Source organism: Ophidiomyces ophidiicola (genome assembly GCF_022830035.1).
Source record: "Ophidiomyces ophidiicola strain CBS 122913 chromosome Unknown scaffold_17, whole genome shotgun sequence".
NCBI classification, from domain to species: domain Eukaryota; kingdom Fungi; phylum Ascomycota; class Eurotiomycetes; order Onygenales; family Onygenaceae; genus Ophidiomyces; species Ophidiomyces ophidiicola.
The window spans coordinates 276893-294573 of record NW_026054657.1 but is presented as its reverse complement, the minus strand read 5'-3'; the positions used below and the strand labels follow the sequence as shown (position 1 = coordinate 294573).

The following is a 17681-nucleotide window of genomic DNA, read 5'->3' as shown; positions in this document are numbered from 1 at the left end:
CAGCAGCCAGCCAGCCAGCCAGCCCGCGAGCTGCAGACGAACAGGCAGACAGGCAGGCAGGCAGGCAGACAGCCAGACAGCCAGACAGCCAGACAGCCAGCTAGAGGCCGGAAGGATCGCGCGCGGGCGCGGACTTGGCCGACGGGCGCGCGCAGAGTCAGCCAGCGCCGGGCAGCGTAGCGCAGCGTAGCGCAGCGCAGTGCAGCGCCGGGCGGCCCCAGAACGATCCATCCGGGCGCCAGTTTGCGCGCCGGCAAAGCCCTTAGCCCGGGCGAGCAGCGGGCGGGCTTGGCGTGTGGCTGAGGCTGTTAAGTTGGGTCGCTAACTTAGTTAAGTTAACACTGAGTTAACAGGGACTAACTAGCTAGTTAACAGGTTAGGTACTAACTAGCTAATTAACAGCTAACTGGCCGGTACCGTGAGGGCCTCTCTCTCTCTCTCTCTCTCTCTCTCTCTCGCAGTACAGAATAGCCAACTCACTGACTACTACCTACGCTCCTCCTCCGTATCGCTGCACCGCCACCGCCGCTATTTTTGGCTGGCGTGACTCAGCGCCGGCGCGCCCCGCCCAGCCCCGCCCAGCCCCGCCAGGCCGCGCGGAGAGTCGGCTGTCGAGGAGGTGGTGGTGGTAGTAGTAGTAGTAGTACTTATGAGCAGCCTCAGCCCGAAGCCACGCGCCGCATCCCTTCCCAGCTGAACCTGCCCGCGTCTGAGCGCCCGTCTCCGCCACGCCTGCTGGCTGCTATTATTATGATCGTGTGTAGTATTCCCATGACGTCGGCCGCGGACGCCGTGACTCAACGCCCGGCCCCCCCGGGCCACTACGAGAGACGCTGTTTTCGCTACTCGGCCTTATCATACATCCCATCCTCCTCCGCCGGCTCGTTCACCACCACCACCAGCTAGCCTCGCACCCCCACCACCGCCGCCGCCTGGCTCAGGCCCGTCGCCAGCGTCGCCCGCAGCGCCCGCAGAATCGTCCGTCCCGGCACCTCCGTGCCCACCGTCGCCCGCCAGTCCCACCCGCGCTGCACGCCCTGCTGGCCGCCGCTGCCTTCGACCCGCGCCACTAACACCCCGGAGTCGCCTGGGCTGCTGCGCGATCGGCTCTGCGACATCGCCAGCTCGCTGCCCACCAGCGAGAACAAACCCCCACAGCCCGACGATGCGATCGACTGGCGCAGGAAGTGCGGTGGTGAGTGAGAGCCAGAGCCGGCGGCGTCGTCGTCATTGTCGTCGTTGTTGGCATCGCGGTCGTACTGCGCCAGAGCCGAGCGCAGACACGCCTCGCACTGCTCGTACACGCGCGCCGTGACCGTCTGCAGGTCCTCGATGGCCGCCAGGATCGTGCGCAGCTCGCCGCCCGTGAAGTGCCGGTTGGGATCCGCTGTAAAGCCAGTCAGTGTGAGTAATGATCCGTACGTACTACACAAAAGAAACAGCCGCCAACTTACGTGCCACCAGCGCCAGCGCCTCGCCCAGCAGCACCAGCAAGCCGTCCACCTGCACCGCCGTCTTGCGGTCCGGGTCGTACAGCCCGCCGTAGATGCTGTCCGCCGCGCTGCCAATCAGCGCCGCCAGCGCCTGCGCCGCCGCCCGCTTGCGCGCCAACGGCCGTCGCGGCTCGCCGTCGCGGATGTCGTAGAAGTGCCGCAGCGTCGCGTACCCGCTGAACGAGAACTGCAGCAGCGCCGCGCCCTCGGCGTCGACCGCTGCGATGCCGGCGAACGCCGCCGTGGGTTCGTAGAGCAGCGAGCGCAGCTGCGCGTCTAGTGCCGCTGCCGGTGGGTACGCCGCCGACTGCACCAGGCACAGCGAGACCAGCATGTCCGTGACGTTCTTGATCTTGAGCGAGCAGTGCGCGCGCGCGTAGCAGAAGAGCGCCGTGCCGTAGTCCTCCGTCGTCTCCGCGATGTTGTCGCCGTAGCGCTGGATATCAAGTCAGTCAGACAAACAAAAAAAAAGGGGGGGGGGCAGGGCGTTGGCAGCTTACTTCCGATATCCGACGGCCTTCCTCCTGATACCCCAACTCCGTGCACAGCAAACACAGCCGGTCCATCTTCTCCAGCGACTCCACGGCCACTCCATCCAGAAACTCGTTCACCTTCGCCTTCATCACCTCGCGATCATCCAGCCGACTCAGCACCTCCAGCGCCAACTCCCACCCATCGCGCGGCGCACTCGCCGGCGTCTCCAGCCGGCCGCGCGCGCGCAGCCCCGCCGAGTACGCCACCAGCACATCGTCCTTGCACAGCTTCTCCGTCTTCGACTTCTGTCCCTCTTCCCGCGTGCCCATGCCGCCGTAGCCCAGCACCATGCGCTCGCTCTCGTTGAAGCAGCCGCGCATGGGCTCCGCGCCCGCCGCCGCCTCCAGCCAGCCGCCGAAGCTGGCCACCTCCGCCGTGGCCGCCGCCACGCCCACGCTCCACGTCTGCGCCAGCCGCAGCACGCCCTCGACGTTGCCCTCGAACACCGACGCCAGCCCGACCTCGCACGCGTTCAGCGAGTTGAGCCGCAGCCCGTCCTTGCCCAGTGTTTCCGTCACGCACGTAAACGCGTAGTCCAGACGTCGTAGATATGCATCTTCCGTGTTCACATCGACCACGCGCGGCGCCACGGACGTCCGCGTCGTAGGATTACCTGCTGCTGCTGCTACCGCGCGCGCCCCGCTGCCGTCCACGGAGATCTCGCTGTCGTCGTCGCCGCTCCACCACGCCGACAGGCCCACCGTCGCCTCGACCCAGTCGTCCGAGTGCTTCAGGATGGCCGCCACGTCGCCGAGTACGATGCCGTACAGGGACCGGAGGTGCTGGTACACGGACCAGGGAATGCCACTCTCGGCCATGCGCGCGCTCTGACTGAACGAGAGGAAGCCCGGGGGCACGCTGGACGACAGGCCGAAGTGCGACGCCTGGAACCCGGGCGCTCCGCCGCTGCCGCCGCGGTCCGCGCCCTCGGCCAGGTCCTCGAGCTCAGAGATCGCCGCCGCCACTTGCTTGCGGAACAGCGCCCATTCCATGCCTTTGATGTCCCAGTCGTCGCTGCGCACGCTGGGACTCGACCGGAGAAGCTGCAGCGCTTTGTTCACGCACTGCTGGATCGTCTGGAGTCGTCTGCCGTGGTATCCGGGCTCGCGGCTGCCTTCCTCCATCGCGGTGCGCGCGTACGTGAAATCGGCCAGTTCGAGCAACTCGATCACAAAGGGGAAATCCGCGCGGAGCGTCATGGCGAGGACGGTGTTCCAGAAGGTCGGCGACGCTGTGGGGTTGGGCTGCTGTTTCTTCAGCGCGTTGAATCGGGCAGACTGGGGAGAGTGGTATTTGGAGATCCAGTCAAACAGAACTTTTGGAATTGGTGTTTGGCATTTTGGCGGGGTGTGGTAAATCGAGCGGAAGGGAGAGCGAGACGGATGCAGGCCCCGGTCTCGCGCTTGAGGCTGGAACATGGGGGGATGGTGCAGCTGGAGGAGCAGCGATGCCAGAAAACTCGCCTTCATCACGCCCGACGACTCAGCTGCAGGCCCAATGCATCCATTCTGGTAGTTGACCGCCGCGCCGGCGTCTCCAGCGTACTCCACCCAGAGACTTGACAGCTTCTCACAAACATCAGACAACGTAGTTTCGACAGCATCATCATCGTCGTCATCATCCGCGCCCCGCTCCCTAACCACATCGTATAAGCCCCCAATAATATCCTCCGTTCCAAGTATCAGGCCGCTCGGCTCGTCCACAGCAGCTACTTGATGCCTGGATGCAATGTCGCGCGCGATCCCGGGGAATGCAGAAGGGCTTTTCTGGGAGGTCAGCTGCATCGGGCTGGAGGACTGCTGTTGAACCCAGGTTTCGTCCAGCCGGGCGCGCTTGGCGTTTTGAGGGTTGGAGTAGATCATTCCTTTTCGTACATGTCCGGAGAAGATGTTAGTACCAGCAGGCACCGCGGCATCTGCGTCTTTGTCTGAAAGGTCCGAGTCTTCCTCATCATCGTCGTCTTCATCCATTTCCTCATCTTCGTCTTCCTCTTCTTCTTCTTCTTCTTCTTCTTCTTCTTCTTCTTCTTCTTCTTCTTCTTCTTCTTCTTCTTCTTCTTCCTCCTCCCCCTCTTCCTCCTCCTCCTCCTCTTCATCACCTTCTTCGTGTTCTTGATCGTTATCATCGTCATCATCAAAGGGCGTAAAGCTATACGACAGCTTCGATTTGGTAAAATTTCTATTTCGAGGCGTTCTCCCACCAGCAGCTTTCTTCGCCTGCTGGTGCTGGAAGCCGAACAAAGGCATATTTCGCGAGGGCGAGCCGAAGTTTGTAGAAGTCGTCGAAAAAGACAGCAGGTCCTTTGGCGCCTCAGAGCCTATCGAGCTCCCGAAAGCAGGTGACGAGAACGAGTCCCCGCCTGGAGCGAAAGAGCGGGAGGACGAGGGGGGCTGCCCAGCTGGTGTCGTTGAGTATCCGCTTGAGCCAAAGCCTGGGGATTTGGCAGGCGTCGACGGCGGGCTCGAGCTCCCGTAGGAGCTTGGAAACGCCATAGCGAACGTAGGTATCGAGTTTAGACGCGAATATTGATGGTCATGCCCATGAAGAACAACCGAATGCCTTTTTGTTGTTGTTGTTTCTTTTTGCGCGTTTGTTATCACTTTCACAGCCCAAGCTTTAAAGTCGCAAAGCGTTGCCGGATAAATTTTCGGGCCGAGAAGCCAACAGCCGCCCGGCGCCTATAAAGTTCGAAAACCAACTACGCCCTCAAACGTTTATGTACTCGGTACTCCGTACTAGGTAGTTCTCTGTCTGTTGCTAACTACAACGTACTAACTGTTGGCATAAAAAAACATGTTAGTTTAGGCATTGGATTAGGTACTGATATATGGGTAGCTGTCCCAGTACTACTTTATCCGTCAACAACACAAGCATTAAGCCCGCAGCTCGAACATTACCGCCGTGGATATGATCCACGGCAGCATAATTTCTCTTGGCTCTTGCTCCACAGAAATTTGCCTTACCATGTCACAAGGCCTGGAGAGTCGGAGAGGCTGAAGATCGCGGCCTATACGAGATATTCCCTGCCTGGGTATAGTGTGATTATGTCATGTCGCGGCTGTGCCAAGGGAGCCAATCATGTCCTTTTATCCTCTTTTAGCGCCTGGAACGACAGAGCCGCAGCAACCAATGGCCACAACGCCTCATCCGACACATCTTCCGAGATCGCCATGGCTAGGGGTATAAATCAAGGCACTATCTCCCAGGGAGGAGAACGATTCATAACACACATCCCTCCTTGAGCCGCCTGCATCCAAGCCTTAAATTGTGGGCAACCGTGGGTACTCTGATCCTAATTACTTCACGCCCCCTTTATTCATAATGCCCGCCATCGATCTACCTCACACAGACAAAACCCAGATATTCAATGTCTACCTTACAAAGTCCCATACTAATATGACCGTGACATTGGCGGATAAAACGCCCCTATATTATGTCCGATGTTTGACGTTCACGTTTGGGAGACCCGAAATGACCTTTCACGTGGGAACGGACCGTACCGGTCCCGTTGTTGCCATTTCCAACTTCACCACTTTCTCCAGTAGCTCCAAACTCGGTCTCGGGGACCCCGTGGACGCTGGACAGATGGTGTGGGAAGACTTGAAGAAGGAAAGCAGGGACCACTCGAAATATCGACTGGAGATGACAATCCCCACCGACTCCGGTCCTGAACGGAAGAGTTTTCTCTGGAAACGCACCCACTCTATTGGTGTGGATGGCTCGAAGCCATCTATGTTTAGCTCACTGAACTTCAAATTCCTAGACGAGAAGACAAATGAAGTATTGGGCGTTTTTGCGAACAACGGGGTCAAGAGCATTAAAAAGCAAGGGAAATTTCAACTCAACGAGACTTATGGAAAGGAATTCGAGTTGATGTTTCTTGTGTCTGGCCTTACTATCATTGAACGCGCGACGCGTCGTGAGGCAGCACGCAGCAGCGGTGGGGGTGGGGGTGGCGGCGGCGGCGGTGGTTGAGAGCCTGGAACCGACGACAATCCTGCAAGCTCGGAAACTCGAAAAGAGCATGGCATTCTTTTAACAGCAACGAAGCACTACTCCAGTTTCTCGTTGTTCCCCTGAAGATGGCCAGCGAAGCTTGAACCCCCCTCTACTACATGGGCAAATGATAAAGCCCCATCGAATTCCCCAGTCGCTGCACTGGGGCGGGGGTTTCTTCGCCTTGCCCATATGCAGCCGCCCAACACCAAAGGTCGAGGAGGCGAATACAACCGCACCGTTTCTAGCATGCTACGATTTCGAAATGCTATTTCGTCCGCCATGGTTTGTTGAGCTTCCCGTTTCCACAACTCATGCGGCAGCAGAATCGCGGAGCAAACCCAGCCCGGGAACGACGGGTTTGTAACCATGTTTACTGGCTCAGCGCTTCTCTAGATTTTAATTGGGTTTGGTCAGAACTTGTTTGATTGCTACTATTGCCTCTATTCTTAGCACCTTGAATATATTTACTATACCAAAACCCTTGCAGCTTCAAATTCTGTCAGGTTATAGTTTTGCCAGCTCTTCAGATGGATTGGTTAGTACATATCGATAACGTGCCTTTCCAGCATCCATATCTTCCAAAGCATTGTTGACGTCGCTCATGCTTCTCTGCTGAACCCATGGAAGAACTCTTTTGTTAGCAGCCAAATCAAGCATTTGGCGGATTTCACCAGGAGAGCCAAGTTGCGATCCAGCAATAACGGTGCCCTTCATTATCATCGTCCCAACTTTGAAAGATGGAAACGGATCTTCTGGTGCTCCAACTTGGATAAATGAGCCATTACGCTTGAGCAATCTGAGATACTGGGACAGCGGCATGTTTCCTGATGACACAGTGCTTATAATAAAGTGCAATGAGGTTGCATGCTTCTTAGCCCAACCTTTATCCTCATCTGTAGCAATAAAATCATCAGCTCCCAAACCATCCAAAGCGTCAGCCCTTTTCGAGTTTGTTCGTGAAATTGCGACAACACGATCACAGCCCATTGCTTTGGCGAAAAGCAACCCCATATGGCCTAGGCCACCAATGCCAATGATTCCCACGGATTTTCCTGGCCCAGCACCATTTTTCAGCAGCGGTGAAAACATCGTGATACCGCCGCATAATAATGGAGCAGCTAGTTCGCTAGGCAAAGCGTCTGGTATTTTGAAAACAAAGTAGGCCGGTCCTCGCCAGTATTTTGCATAGCCACCATATGATTTGCTTCCATCGGCGAATTTGCTGTTGTATGTTCCGGTCCCACGAGGGCAATAGTGCTCTAGGCCAGATGTGCATTCTTCGCAGTCTGCTTTGAGGCACGAACTGCACTGAGCGCCAACGCCAACGCGATCACCGACCTTCAAGTCCTTGGACGGCGAATTAAGGCTGCGCACAGACGAGCCTACACGGGCAATGTGGCCGACAATCTCGTGGCCGACGACACATGGGTAATTGGTCGGACCCCAGCCTGAGCGGAGAGTGTGTATGTCCGATCCACATATGCCGCAATGCGTAACTTTGATATCGACATCGAAAGGGGAAAAAGGTTTTGGCTTGAAGGTGGTGAAAGTTAGAGGGGATGTCGCTGAATGGCTAACCCAGCCCTCGAATGCTGGGGCTGGTGAACTGTCCATGTTGCTCTGTTTTTTGCAGTAAACCCAGGCAAATTCTCGATAAATTAAGATCTATGACGACTATCTTCAAGACCACAAATCGAAGGTCATACGGATATCTGTTCCAAAAGTAAAACTGTCCTCTGGCTGCGTTCCCGAGGTAATAATCGGGAACAAAGGCGGGCCACTGATGGAGCCGAGCGAAGAACGACGGATCCCGTCCCGTTAAATACTTGATTGAGCATCCTCATACGCCACGATCTTGGCTAAAGAGCCAGAAACGTGGGAAACTGTTTCTCAAGTCGATCTTGAATTATGCATTCCAGTTTGCCAGACTTTGCCGAGGCTCGTTACTCTAAGACCTCACGTGATAAAGGGGTAGCTCCAGTGGAATGAAGAGTGTTTATCTTAAGCTTGTTTACCTATCCTTTTTAACCACGGCCACACTCGTCCACTGCCTGTAGAGTGTGGGTGTGACTAGAACAACCTATGAAACCAGGCACTGTGGCTTGGGGAATCACTCAACGATAAATTTGATCCTATGCGCTGAATATATGGAGGAGCGTGCTGTTTGACGATAATAATATCGTACTATATAAACAAAACGCCTATTAACCAAAATCTTTGTATATAGCGACAGACAACGATAATCTTATGGATCGGATATAAACCAATTCCAGTAACTCCAGGCATGCATCCAAAACGATGAAGGGGTATTCAAGCAAAGGGTATCAATTCGAGACAGTACAGAACAACATTCAATCAGCAATTTTTGACAGCTTTTGCAGCTCTTTCGCGGAAAATGCGCTCTTTCGTCGTCGGCTACGTGGGTTTGAGTCGCCAGAAGTGCTACTTCGTTTTTTGCTGCGGGGTGGCTTGTTTTGCTGTTCTGTAGGTCCTAATTTTACAGGCGACGATTTCGCACCGGTTGCCTGGCGGGTCATAATTCGATGGCCCTGCGTAAATCAGTCAGTAACCAATACGGAGAAAAAGAAAAAACAAAAGAAAAACATAAACAAAAATAAAGAAAACTATACCTGTGGGGGAGCCTTGAGGGTTGTATCCTTTCGAATCTGTCTTTTCCGTGGGCTGATAGTGTTGTGTTTTTCAACAGTGCCAGATTCATCGTCATCCTTGCTCATGACATTCTCCAGGGGCTCATTCGACAAGCAAGCTTGGGTTGATCTTTTAGGCTGCTTATTTCCCGAGCTTTCTTCCAGGACCTTTTGCTGGTGTTCGGCGAACTTGACTGACTTTCTACTTGTAGTGGTATGAGTCAATGCTTGATGGTTTATTACCGTTGGTTCAACAACTTCAGTGATTGATGTTGAGTCTGCTTCAATTTTTGGCGTCGAAAGTTCAGGCCCTTGCGATGTAAGACGGCGATCAATGGTCGAGCCCAGTTTAATACCCAGCCGAAGTTCGTCTATGTTGACTCCATCACCGCCCCCTGCCATACGCTTATGCCAGTTATCCATCATTGCAACCGCCTCCTTCCACCTCTCTTCCATTTTCTCCCAGCCATCGCGCAGCCGAGATATTTCACTGTCCCTGATTTCTACCTCTTCAAGGGACACGAACGATGGATTTGTTAAAAGTGCCCTTAATTGATCTAGCACATACGTCATTTCGGCAGAGAGTGTTTCGTAGGGAAGCACCGGCCCTGTTAGAAAGTCGGTTTCTAACTCGGCTACCTCTACACTCTGAGAGCAATCGTTTACCACGGACTCAGTCAAGCCTTGGAGTTCTTTTAACGTCCGTATTGAATCTTGTGCTAAGCGAATAAGGTCGTCATTTTCATCGCTGAGACTCTGGCAAAGCTGGGTAAGGAAATCCGTAGTTTCTTGCCTTAGACTATACCCAGGTGCATCCAGACCCTCCCCACCCTCGCTAGTTTTGGCTTTTAAAAGGGTAGGTTTTGGGGAAGGTATTATAGTAATGGTAGTTACGCCAGGCGCGTCTTTTTTGCCGCGAGTACGCTCCGTCAAACGGGTCTTCAGTTTCTGGATTTCGACATCCCTTTTACGAATCTCGGTAGCGTACTGGCTCCGTATTTGCTGGACCGTGGATTTCATTCGTTGAACTTGTTCCTTTAATGTGCGTATTGTAGACTCTGCCGCTCGAATATTGGACTTGAAGGCGCGCTCTTGTCCCTCAGTAAGGGCCAGAGAACGGTTTAGTTCATCGACTTTGACCTCCAGACGCTCCTAAGTATTCAAATAGAGTTATTAGCAATGTGTCACACAAAAACATGAGTTAACATACAATTTCTAGGGTCTGCTTCGCTTCTGTGGTTCGGAGGCTTCTGATCGTCGTGGCGTATGTCTCGTGTTGCTCAGCTTCTCGCTGTTTTCACCGTCAGTCCTCGAAGGAGAGAAGTTCGGATGAAAGGTAACACACATCTCTCCTCATTACCAAGTCGTGGATCAAGTTGATAATTCGCGTCATTGTATCCTCCACGCCATCAGGCGCCGTTGCCAGCCCTGCAAAATCAATCGCTTTGCCATTTCTGAGAAGGCCACGGGCAAGCAATAGGTTGTTGAGATACTCAGACGCGTTTTCCAAGCCATGGGTTTCCATGCCTCCTCTGCTCCCAGCATCAGGTCCTCGCGCGCCGGTCGAGTTGTGAATTTCGCTCGACGTTAAAAGGAGATCTAACGTTGGAATCTGACACAGCGTTTTCCCCAAATAGGAAGAAAGTAAATACAGGCTAACGATCAAAGTGGCCCGTGCGCTCTCGGGCCGTAGTGCATCCGGCGCGTCTACCCCACACGTCAGACCGCGCGTGGTTTGATATTGTCTGGGATAGCCACAATGAGACTGCTGGAGTCCTGGTAGGTTTCGGTCTCAGCATAGCTACTTTCCATGTGAAATATTCCCACCATGTTACCCCGGAACAGCCCTCCTATGCCCTCTGATGTGCGTGCTCTCCAAAAACTTGGAGAGTCACATTATCGCATGAAGAACTATCGGAAAGCAATCGAAACGTTTTCGAAGGTCAGGCCACCCACTTTCTCCGGAATGGGGCCAGATTTACTAAACTATGAGCTAGGCTATCGATATTGGACGAGGAGATGCCCTAACTTTACTTGATAGCAGAGCTGCCGCACACTGTGCTATTGGTAGTCTAACGCACGGCCTCCGGGATGGAAGGCAAATGATCGATACTGACAAATATGACGCTCGGGTACCGTTCTCTCTCTGTCTTGAACTCTTTACAAAAATAACAATGGTTGCCAGGGATACCTTCGCACTGCGAAAGTTCTCCAATTGATGAAACGCTTTGATGACGCCATCAGGCTCTACAAACGCGCCCTCCTTGTGCTGGACTGCAATGCTCCCAGGCGTGCGGTTTGTTCTATATTCTTTAAATTTAACTGTTTCACTCCTAATCATCTGTAGCAAATCGAGGTCTTATTGTTGAAGTTAGAAACGGCAATGACGCCCCCTAAGCGAATAGACCCTTTTGTTGCGCTGCCTGCCGAATTGGTGTCACTTATACTAGATCATCTCGATTTACGCTCGACCCTGTACGTATTTCTTGACCATAGCGGCCTTATGCAGCTAATAATTTAAATCTTAGGAAGGCAACCTGTGTCTGCAAACGTTGGCGAAGCCTCAGCAATGACCTGTCCAAACAATGGCGATGCCTGGATCTACGTATTGCAAGGAAACGACCCAGTCTTTCTACAATACGAGCATTCATTATGAAAACAAACGGGGGCTTGAAGGAAGCGTTTCTATACCGTTTAAAACCGGACCTCGTGCCAAACGTTCTCGAACTTTTATCTCGCTGCAATACGCTAACTTCTCTCGAAATCGGGCTGCCTAACGCGGTTAAAGGGGATATTCTACGTCTACCACAACTCCGAACCTTGACGCTCATGAAAGCTAGCACTATTTCAACAGAGACATTTCTATGTATCTTGTCATCTTGTCCTTACCTCGAGAGAGTAACGACATGGATCTATCCAGGTCCGTGGACCTATAATACTCCACCCGTGTTCCCAAATTTGAAGTCTTTATCTCTGGCTTCGGTTTATTTGCCCAATGTCACTACAGCATGCATTTCTACATGGCCTCTATTTCGCAACGTAAGTGATGTACTCTTGGTAGTCTTTTGTTATTAAAATCTCACTTATTAAATTAGGGGGACATCAACTTTATATTGCCGAATCTGGAAGAACTCCGGTTATTTCCTATTGGGTCAATAGACCCTGTTCGCATGCCAGATCATCCTCGCTTAAAACTATTTCAATATAGTAATGCCCGCCTGGCTGAATTGCCAGATCTGCCAAAAACACTCGAATATTTATATGTCGATCAAACCATAGTTTATCGCGGTTCTCAGGGTGATTCATTCGGTCAGGTGACTGATCTTAAATCTGCAGAGTTTTCTCAATTTAGTGGCTTTACACCAAAAATCCTCAAGGATATACTGTCCAACAACAAGTCGTTAACGCAGTTGTCCATTCGATGGTGCTCTGGGATTTTATTTGAGGATCTAGATTGTCTTATGCGCGAGGGCCTTTTTGAATCTATCACTCATCTTGACATTGCTGGCATAACAAATGTCAACGACGCCATTGCGCCTCTGATTCTTGAAAATATGCCCAAACTAGAAGTGCTTGATCTTTCGCACACAAAAATTACAGGCCTTACAGTCAAGCAATTCTGTGACTCAGAAACGCCGAAGCTGAAAAAACTATCTACAGATCATATTGGCTTGGATGTGGTTGAATACGCATCTAGTCGGGATATTCAATATGTGACTAGGATTAGCTCCAAGGAGTGCGACGTGCGGTGGACTCATAGAAGTCCCAACGGCTCTATCATATTTGTATGATGGATATGAATAATCTTTATTATGGATTATTTGACGGATTTTTCTCACCACTGTCTCTTCATATTAGTACGCATGTAATGTGAATACTGCCCGACATGAGGAGTGGCGTGTAATTACAGGAGATTCTCGGGTTCGTAAAATCAATTCCATGAGTACTAAACATTTTAAATAGGTATATAATGAGGATAGAGCTGCGCCCTTGCAAAATCGAAGTATAGCACCTTTACTTAGGTTGTGTGGGCACACCCCGCTCGGCGCACCACCTCTCAACTTCCTTGGCCAATTTGACTCTCTGATCACGCACGGTCTCCATCATTTCCTCAACCTGTTTCCTATAATGTTGCGAAGAGCCGAGTTCCAAACCTTCGGCAGTTGCACCCGTTTTACTTTCAGATGGAGCGCCGCCATTTGCTGCAGTCCCATTCTTGATGACAGGGGTAACATATTCATCGTAAGTAGAGATCATCAGATCCATGACAGCAGCCAGTTGGTTCGGCAGCCACTAAGTTAGTGTTAGTTTGTACGTAACGAAATAACGATTTCCTGACGCAACTTACTGTAACAATGGGACTTCCTCCAGTTGCAGTTGGGTGGGGTGTTCTCTTAATGATATACTCTCTTGCAAACAACCAGTGCCTCCACCTAAAGCTTCGTACGTGATCAAGGGCTTTAAGATACAGGAAGACGGTTTCTGGATCCTGAACAGAGTATTTTTGAACTCCTATTTCAGCAGATCGAACGCGCACATGTGCCAGGAATTCACGATGCGGAAGTGGACGATAAGCCCTGAATTCGTGAAGGATTTTTGTTAAAGGAGTATCTGGCATCGGGATCTCGAGAAGATGATCTAGAAGGGGAATCTGTGCGATCGTTAGGGTAATTGCAAATCTTATTTCAATGGGAGAACTAACGATGCTATCGTTGGCGCCACTTTCACCACGGAAATATAAAGGCTTATTGTCATGGATCCCCTCATACACAACACCATTGGGAAACATAGACTGAGATGTGATGCCGAAGATGAACACACGGAAACAAAGATACTCCTGAGGCTTAGAATTCTTCCACATATCTGTTAAGGTGGTTAACTCAGTGCAAATCAACGAGGGTTGGCTTTAAAGACAGACCTTCCATGCATTCTTCAATTTTGTCCATGGCAGTGAGAATTTGCCGATAGGCATCATTGATTTCTTTACGGTCCTTGACGGTATCAAGGGTATTGAGGATACGAACAACACCACTGATCAAAGCATGGGTTTCCTTGACCATGTGAATGTGAGTCAGGATAAAGCCAGCTTCGGAACTGTTTGGGTTAAGGCCACGTTCAAACGCTCGTACAAGCCGCAGGTTAGAGTACTCATGGCCCTTGGATGGATCCGCGAGCTTATAGTTGAAGAGAGAGTATGCAGCGGCATAGGATAGGAAGGGAGGAATATCCAGGCTGGGGATGGGTTAGTGTGTGCGATTATGAAGATTCGACGTAACATCGACGGAAAGATAATATCATAACAACAGTGTGGTACGTACAGTTCAGCACATCGATACATGGGGCCAGCAACGGAGTGTGGAAGGCGATCTCTTCCTAAACCATATCCACTGTCGGGGTTTGTTTTCCATTGTTCCCAACAGGGCTCAAGGAGATAGGAAGAGGCCAGAAAGGAATAGTCTCTGAAGACAGCCGTGATGGTAAACAAATCAGGTTTACCATCGGCAGTGAGGAGCTTGTCGATCTCGTCGGTGAGGTCAGGAAGCTCCTTCTCTACCACTGGGCCGAGCTCGAAGGTAGCCAGGAGACCTGGCGTACCATCTTCCTTTTCAACAGGGGTACGGTCCAGGATGGAAGTCAGAGGTGCGAAGACCTCAGGAAGAGTGACAGGAGGAAGAACAAGAGGCATAAAGCCCGTGGAGGTAGTGATGGTGAATGGGTCTAGCGACCGGGGTAGGGTGATGGGGTCATCCAGCACATGAGGGAACTTCTTCATGGTGGAGGCCGACGACAGATCCTCAAGAGTAGGCATGATGGGCAGAGTGGAGAGTGTGAGACGAAATGCTCTTGAATATATGAGAGGCAGCAAGTGTTGGTGGGTATGGGCTAGTAGGGCGAGATGAGCAGGAAGATGGATATAGAGTATATCTTCCAGAGGACAACACAGCGTCTGGGAAGGATCAACGCGGATTTCGGTCTTTGACGGGATTCGCACTTGCCGCAGAGCGTACGGACTTCGAAGGAGACAGGTAAAACATGGGGAACACCGGGGGATTATATACCCTTATGAGGCCGGAATTGATACCGGCCTCGCAACACACTATTACGCGAGAAGCCATGAAAGCGGCAGGAAGAGTGGTAGAATGCAACTTGGCCTGGACCACGCGGCTCAGATCCTGCATGCTGGTCTTCTTTTGAATGCCGATCAAATATATGCCTTTTAGCAATGAAGAATTGGGATATAAATGGCCCAGAGAGGCCTCAGGACTCGATCTGATATATAGATCTGGAGCCACAACATCGATGGTAAAGCCCGTGACCCGGGGTATCTGGAGCCGCAAAAGTCGCCACTCGGCATGGAAATTTCGCTCGCAGCGCAACCACAGACATTTACGCTGTCCTTAAAAGGCTCCATTATCCTTCCACCCCTTCAACCCCGTTGCTGCGCGAGCGATTCGGCCAGATGCTGTCAAGAGAGCCGACGTCGCAAAGAGGTACCCACCATTGTTGACTGTGTGATGGGGTACAACAAGGTTATCGCCAAGCATTAGGCTAAGCAAGTCTTATCGCGCTGCGATTGGCCTGGCCGGAATTGGGCCGGCCTCCGAGTGTATCCGGCCGATACCCAAAGTCGCCGCCACCCACCAACCACGGTGTGCACATTGCTAAGTTTGGCTGCAGTGCAAACACGCCAATCCACCGAAATGCCGGTGACGTCGCACGATAAACGTCACGTGTGGTCCTTCGGCGCCATCGGTCCAGTCAGGGCACAGCCAGGGCCAGCAACTCCATTCCTAAGATGTTTCAACTACGGAGTTCGTACATCCATTTCTTCCCAGGTGATCAGACGCCCTCGGATACAAGTGCCCATGGGCCTGATTGGGACTTTACATACAGGTAAAGAAGACCACAAGAAGCAGCCAAAGCAGAGACAATACCCAAAACGGCAACGGTGTTAAAACCGCGGCTAGTGATGAAGGATCAACTGCTCCATCTTCAACATTAAGATCCAGGCAGACGGTTTCATCTGATGGACCTCCAGCTCTTGCACAGCGAGCGTTAAACTCGAGGTCCTGGCCACCGTCGCTGGCCGTTGTGTTGTGATATATCACCACATACTTCACTCGCATGTACACGTTGGTCGTGCTGGGAGCCCCGCTCCAAAGGCCGCCGTCTGCCCACAGATTCATTAGTGCGCGCCCTGAAACCTCAGGCACCTTCATATCATTGGCGTGCAAGAGGCTGCCGTTGTGGTAAAAACGCAATTCCTTTTTGCCCCAGTCAAATCGATGCCGCTGGAACCAGTTGCCCGGCTCATGGCCTTTTATAGACATGACTGCCGTTGCATTATCGATGCTGCCGCCAGCTGCATCCACTGCTGGGTGCGTTGTATAGTGGACTAGCAGTTCGTGCGCTTTTATTTCCCTAGTAAGTATTTCAATATCAATTTCATTGTTGTCATCCTGCACCGAGGAATTTCAGAGTGATCAGCAATGTTGTTCACGATATGAAGTGAAGGTGGGGCTACCAACATGATACCAGAAGAATGCGCCAACGCTCCCGCCCTGTGCTCCTTCGATCTTGATTTCCGTCCTGAAGCTTCCGTGAAAAATCTCGTCGGACTGCCCCGCGATTGAAGCAATACTAACATTTTTGCCCGCCAGTATGCCCTCTGCAGGGTATCCGAGCTGCCGAAGAACCATAGTTCCATCTTCAAGGTATACATTCTCGTCCCAATTCTGGACAGGGAGAGGAGTCCTCCAGCTCACCGACGACATGCTCCATCGCTGAATGACCCAATTCCGTTTGAATTCGTTATGTGCAGCTAGCTTCTTAGACCTGTCGTATTGGCTAAAATTGCTATATATGATATGCGTGAAGTATTGACTGGTATCGTGCATTCGAAATCCGCATTCGCATGCTGCCTTTGCTGCGAGCGCAAAAATGAGGACAGCGAGGAACATTCGAGTGCATATTCGGAAGACCCCTTGCACCCCGGACGGGCTCATCATTCTTATCAAGATCAAAATGTTTTTTATAACAGCTCGTGTAGCATCAATAACAGTGTGAGAGGTTTGAAGTTGCCCTTGCACTACAGCTTGGCTGCCATGAGTTCAACGCAACGGTGCAACAATTGAGGGTGTATTCCTGTCAGTCGACGAATGTACCCTTAAGCTAAGTATATGGCTGATGCTCTCCGACAAGTTATAACAGGTGGATTATAAAATGAAGATGCCCATGGACCTGCGCCATCGGTAGAACCTTGAGAGCGCGTTTTAAGAAATCGAGCTTCTTGAGAAGGCCCGGCCACACGCCGTCGGCATAGCGGAAAGAACAATCTGCATCGTCCACGGGCTTAGTGCAACTCTGAGGCATGAGTGCGCCTCTGTTCTTCTCTCCTCTAGGGCCTGCCAAAGAGCCGTATTTTGTATATTTTGTACTTGGCGTTCTTTGGTATTCTGTTTGTCAACGGAGCACAGATCTAGATGTAGACTACGTAGTATGTTTGTATGTATGTGTTGCCTGAAATGGGCGATTCTCATTTGCCACGATCTTTAGCAAATAGAAACAGAACGGCCCTATAGATTCACCGGCTGGTGAGACATGAATCTCAAGCGATTCAGGCCGTGTGGTACGTGCATGGATGCTGCTTGTCATGTGCTCAGGCCAGGCTCGCGTGAGTTGCGGCTTCACCTGGAGAACCATGTTCTCCAAGACATGATATCGAGACAATAGCAGGCCACCCTTTCCTCCAGCTTAATCCGTGGATTCCGGTTGCTGTCTGACTCTACTGGATGAGCCCGCCCCTCACCTGTGGATTGGTGCTCGCGTCTCCTGCTGCGAAGGTTTCCCCACAGCATTCCGCTAGCCAACTAACTAAAAGGCACCCCCTCAGGTAAGTTACATACGTCGTCGCAGTAAGCTCTGCTTGGATTCCATACAATACACCCAACAGCGAACACTACGCTCCTCCTTTATATTTTGGGAGTTTTGTCTAATGGCTTCAGCT

At 52.0% G+C, this 17681-nt stretch overlaps 7 protein-coding genes across 7 annotated transcripts; 2 read left to right on the top strand and 5 right to left on the bottom strand.

The window, feature by feature from the left end:
* Window positions 1-902: 902 nt before the first annotated feature.
* On the bottom strand, window positions 903-4519 carry LOZ57_004326 (uncharacterized protein; the record flags this gene model as incomplete). The annotated part of the gene is made up of 3 exons (XM_049253370.1): window positions 903-1387; window positions 1455-1929; window positions 1994-4519. The coding sequence occupies 3 exons, from the start codon at window positions 4517-4519 to the stop codon at window positions 903-905; spliced, it is 3486 nt and encodes a 1161-aa protein (XP_049107716.1).
* An 829-nt stretch (window positions 4520-5348) lies between these two features.
* Window positions 5349-6002, top strand: LOZ57_004325 (uncharacterized protein; the record flags this gene model as incomplete). The annotated part of the gene is made up of 1 exon (XM_049253369.1): window positions 5349-6002. One exon carries the CDS (start codon window positions 5349-5351, stop codon window positions 6000-6002), a length of 654 nt encoding a protein of 217 aa, XP_049107715.1.
* Window positions 6003-6530: 528 nt separating this feature from the next.
* On the bottom strand, window positions 6531-7640 carry LOZ57_004324 (uncharacterized protein; the record flags this gene model as incomplete). The annotated part of the gene is made up of 1 exon (XM_049253368.1): window positions 6531-7640. One exon carries the CDS (start codon window positions 7638-7640, stop codon window positions 6531-6533), a length of 1110 nt encoding a protein of 369 aa, XP_049107714.1.
* Window positions 7641-8377: 737 nt separating this feature from the next.
* Window positions 8378-10199, bottom strand: LOZ57_004323 (uncharacterized protein; the record flags this gene model as incomplete). Its single annotated transcript, XM_049253367.1, has 4 exons — window positions 8378-8575; window positions 8657-9826; window positions 9885-9965; window positions 10020-10199. The coding sequence occupies 4 exons, from the start codon at window positions 10197-10199 to the stop codon at window positions 8378-8380; spliced, it is 1629 nt and encodes a 542-aa protein (XP_049107713.1).
* Window positions 10200-10502: 303 nt separating this feature from the next.
* On the top strand, window positions 10503-12465 carry LOZ57_004322 (uncharacterized protein; the record flags this gene model as incomplete). Its single annotated transcript, XM_049253366.1, has 6 exons — window positions 10503-10616; window positions 10672-10806; window positions 10860-10970; window positions 11022-11149; window positions 11203-11713; window positions 11770-12465. 6 exons carry the CDS (start codon window positions 10503-10505, stop codon window positions 12463-12465), a joined length of 1695 nt encoding a protein of 564 aa, XP_049107712.1.
* Window positions 12466-12688: 223 nt separating this feature from the next.
* On the bottom strand, window positions 12689-14483 carry LOZ57_004321 (uncharacterized protein; the record flags this gene model as incomplete). Its single annotated transcript, XM_049253365.1, has 4 exons — window positions 12689-12967; window positions 13023-13537; window positions 13593-13906; window positions 13993-14483. The coding sequence occupies 4 exons, from the start codon at window positions 14481-14483 to the stop codon at window positions 12689-12691; spliced, it is 1599 nt and encodes a 532-aa protein (XP_049107711.1).
* A 1075-nt stretch (window positions 14484-15558) lies between these two features.
* On the bottom strand, window positions 15559-16680 carry LOZ57_004320 (uncharacterized protein; the record flags this gene model as incomplete). Its single annotated transcript, XM_049253364.1, has 2 exons — window positions 15559-16134; window positions 16204-16680. The coding sequence occupies 2 exons, from the start codon at window positions 16678-16680 to the stop codon at window positions 15559-15561; spliced, it is 1053 nt and encodes a 350-aa protein (XP_049107710.1).
* Between the last annotated feature and the right edge of the window lie 1001 nt (window positions 16681-17681).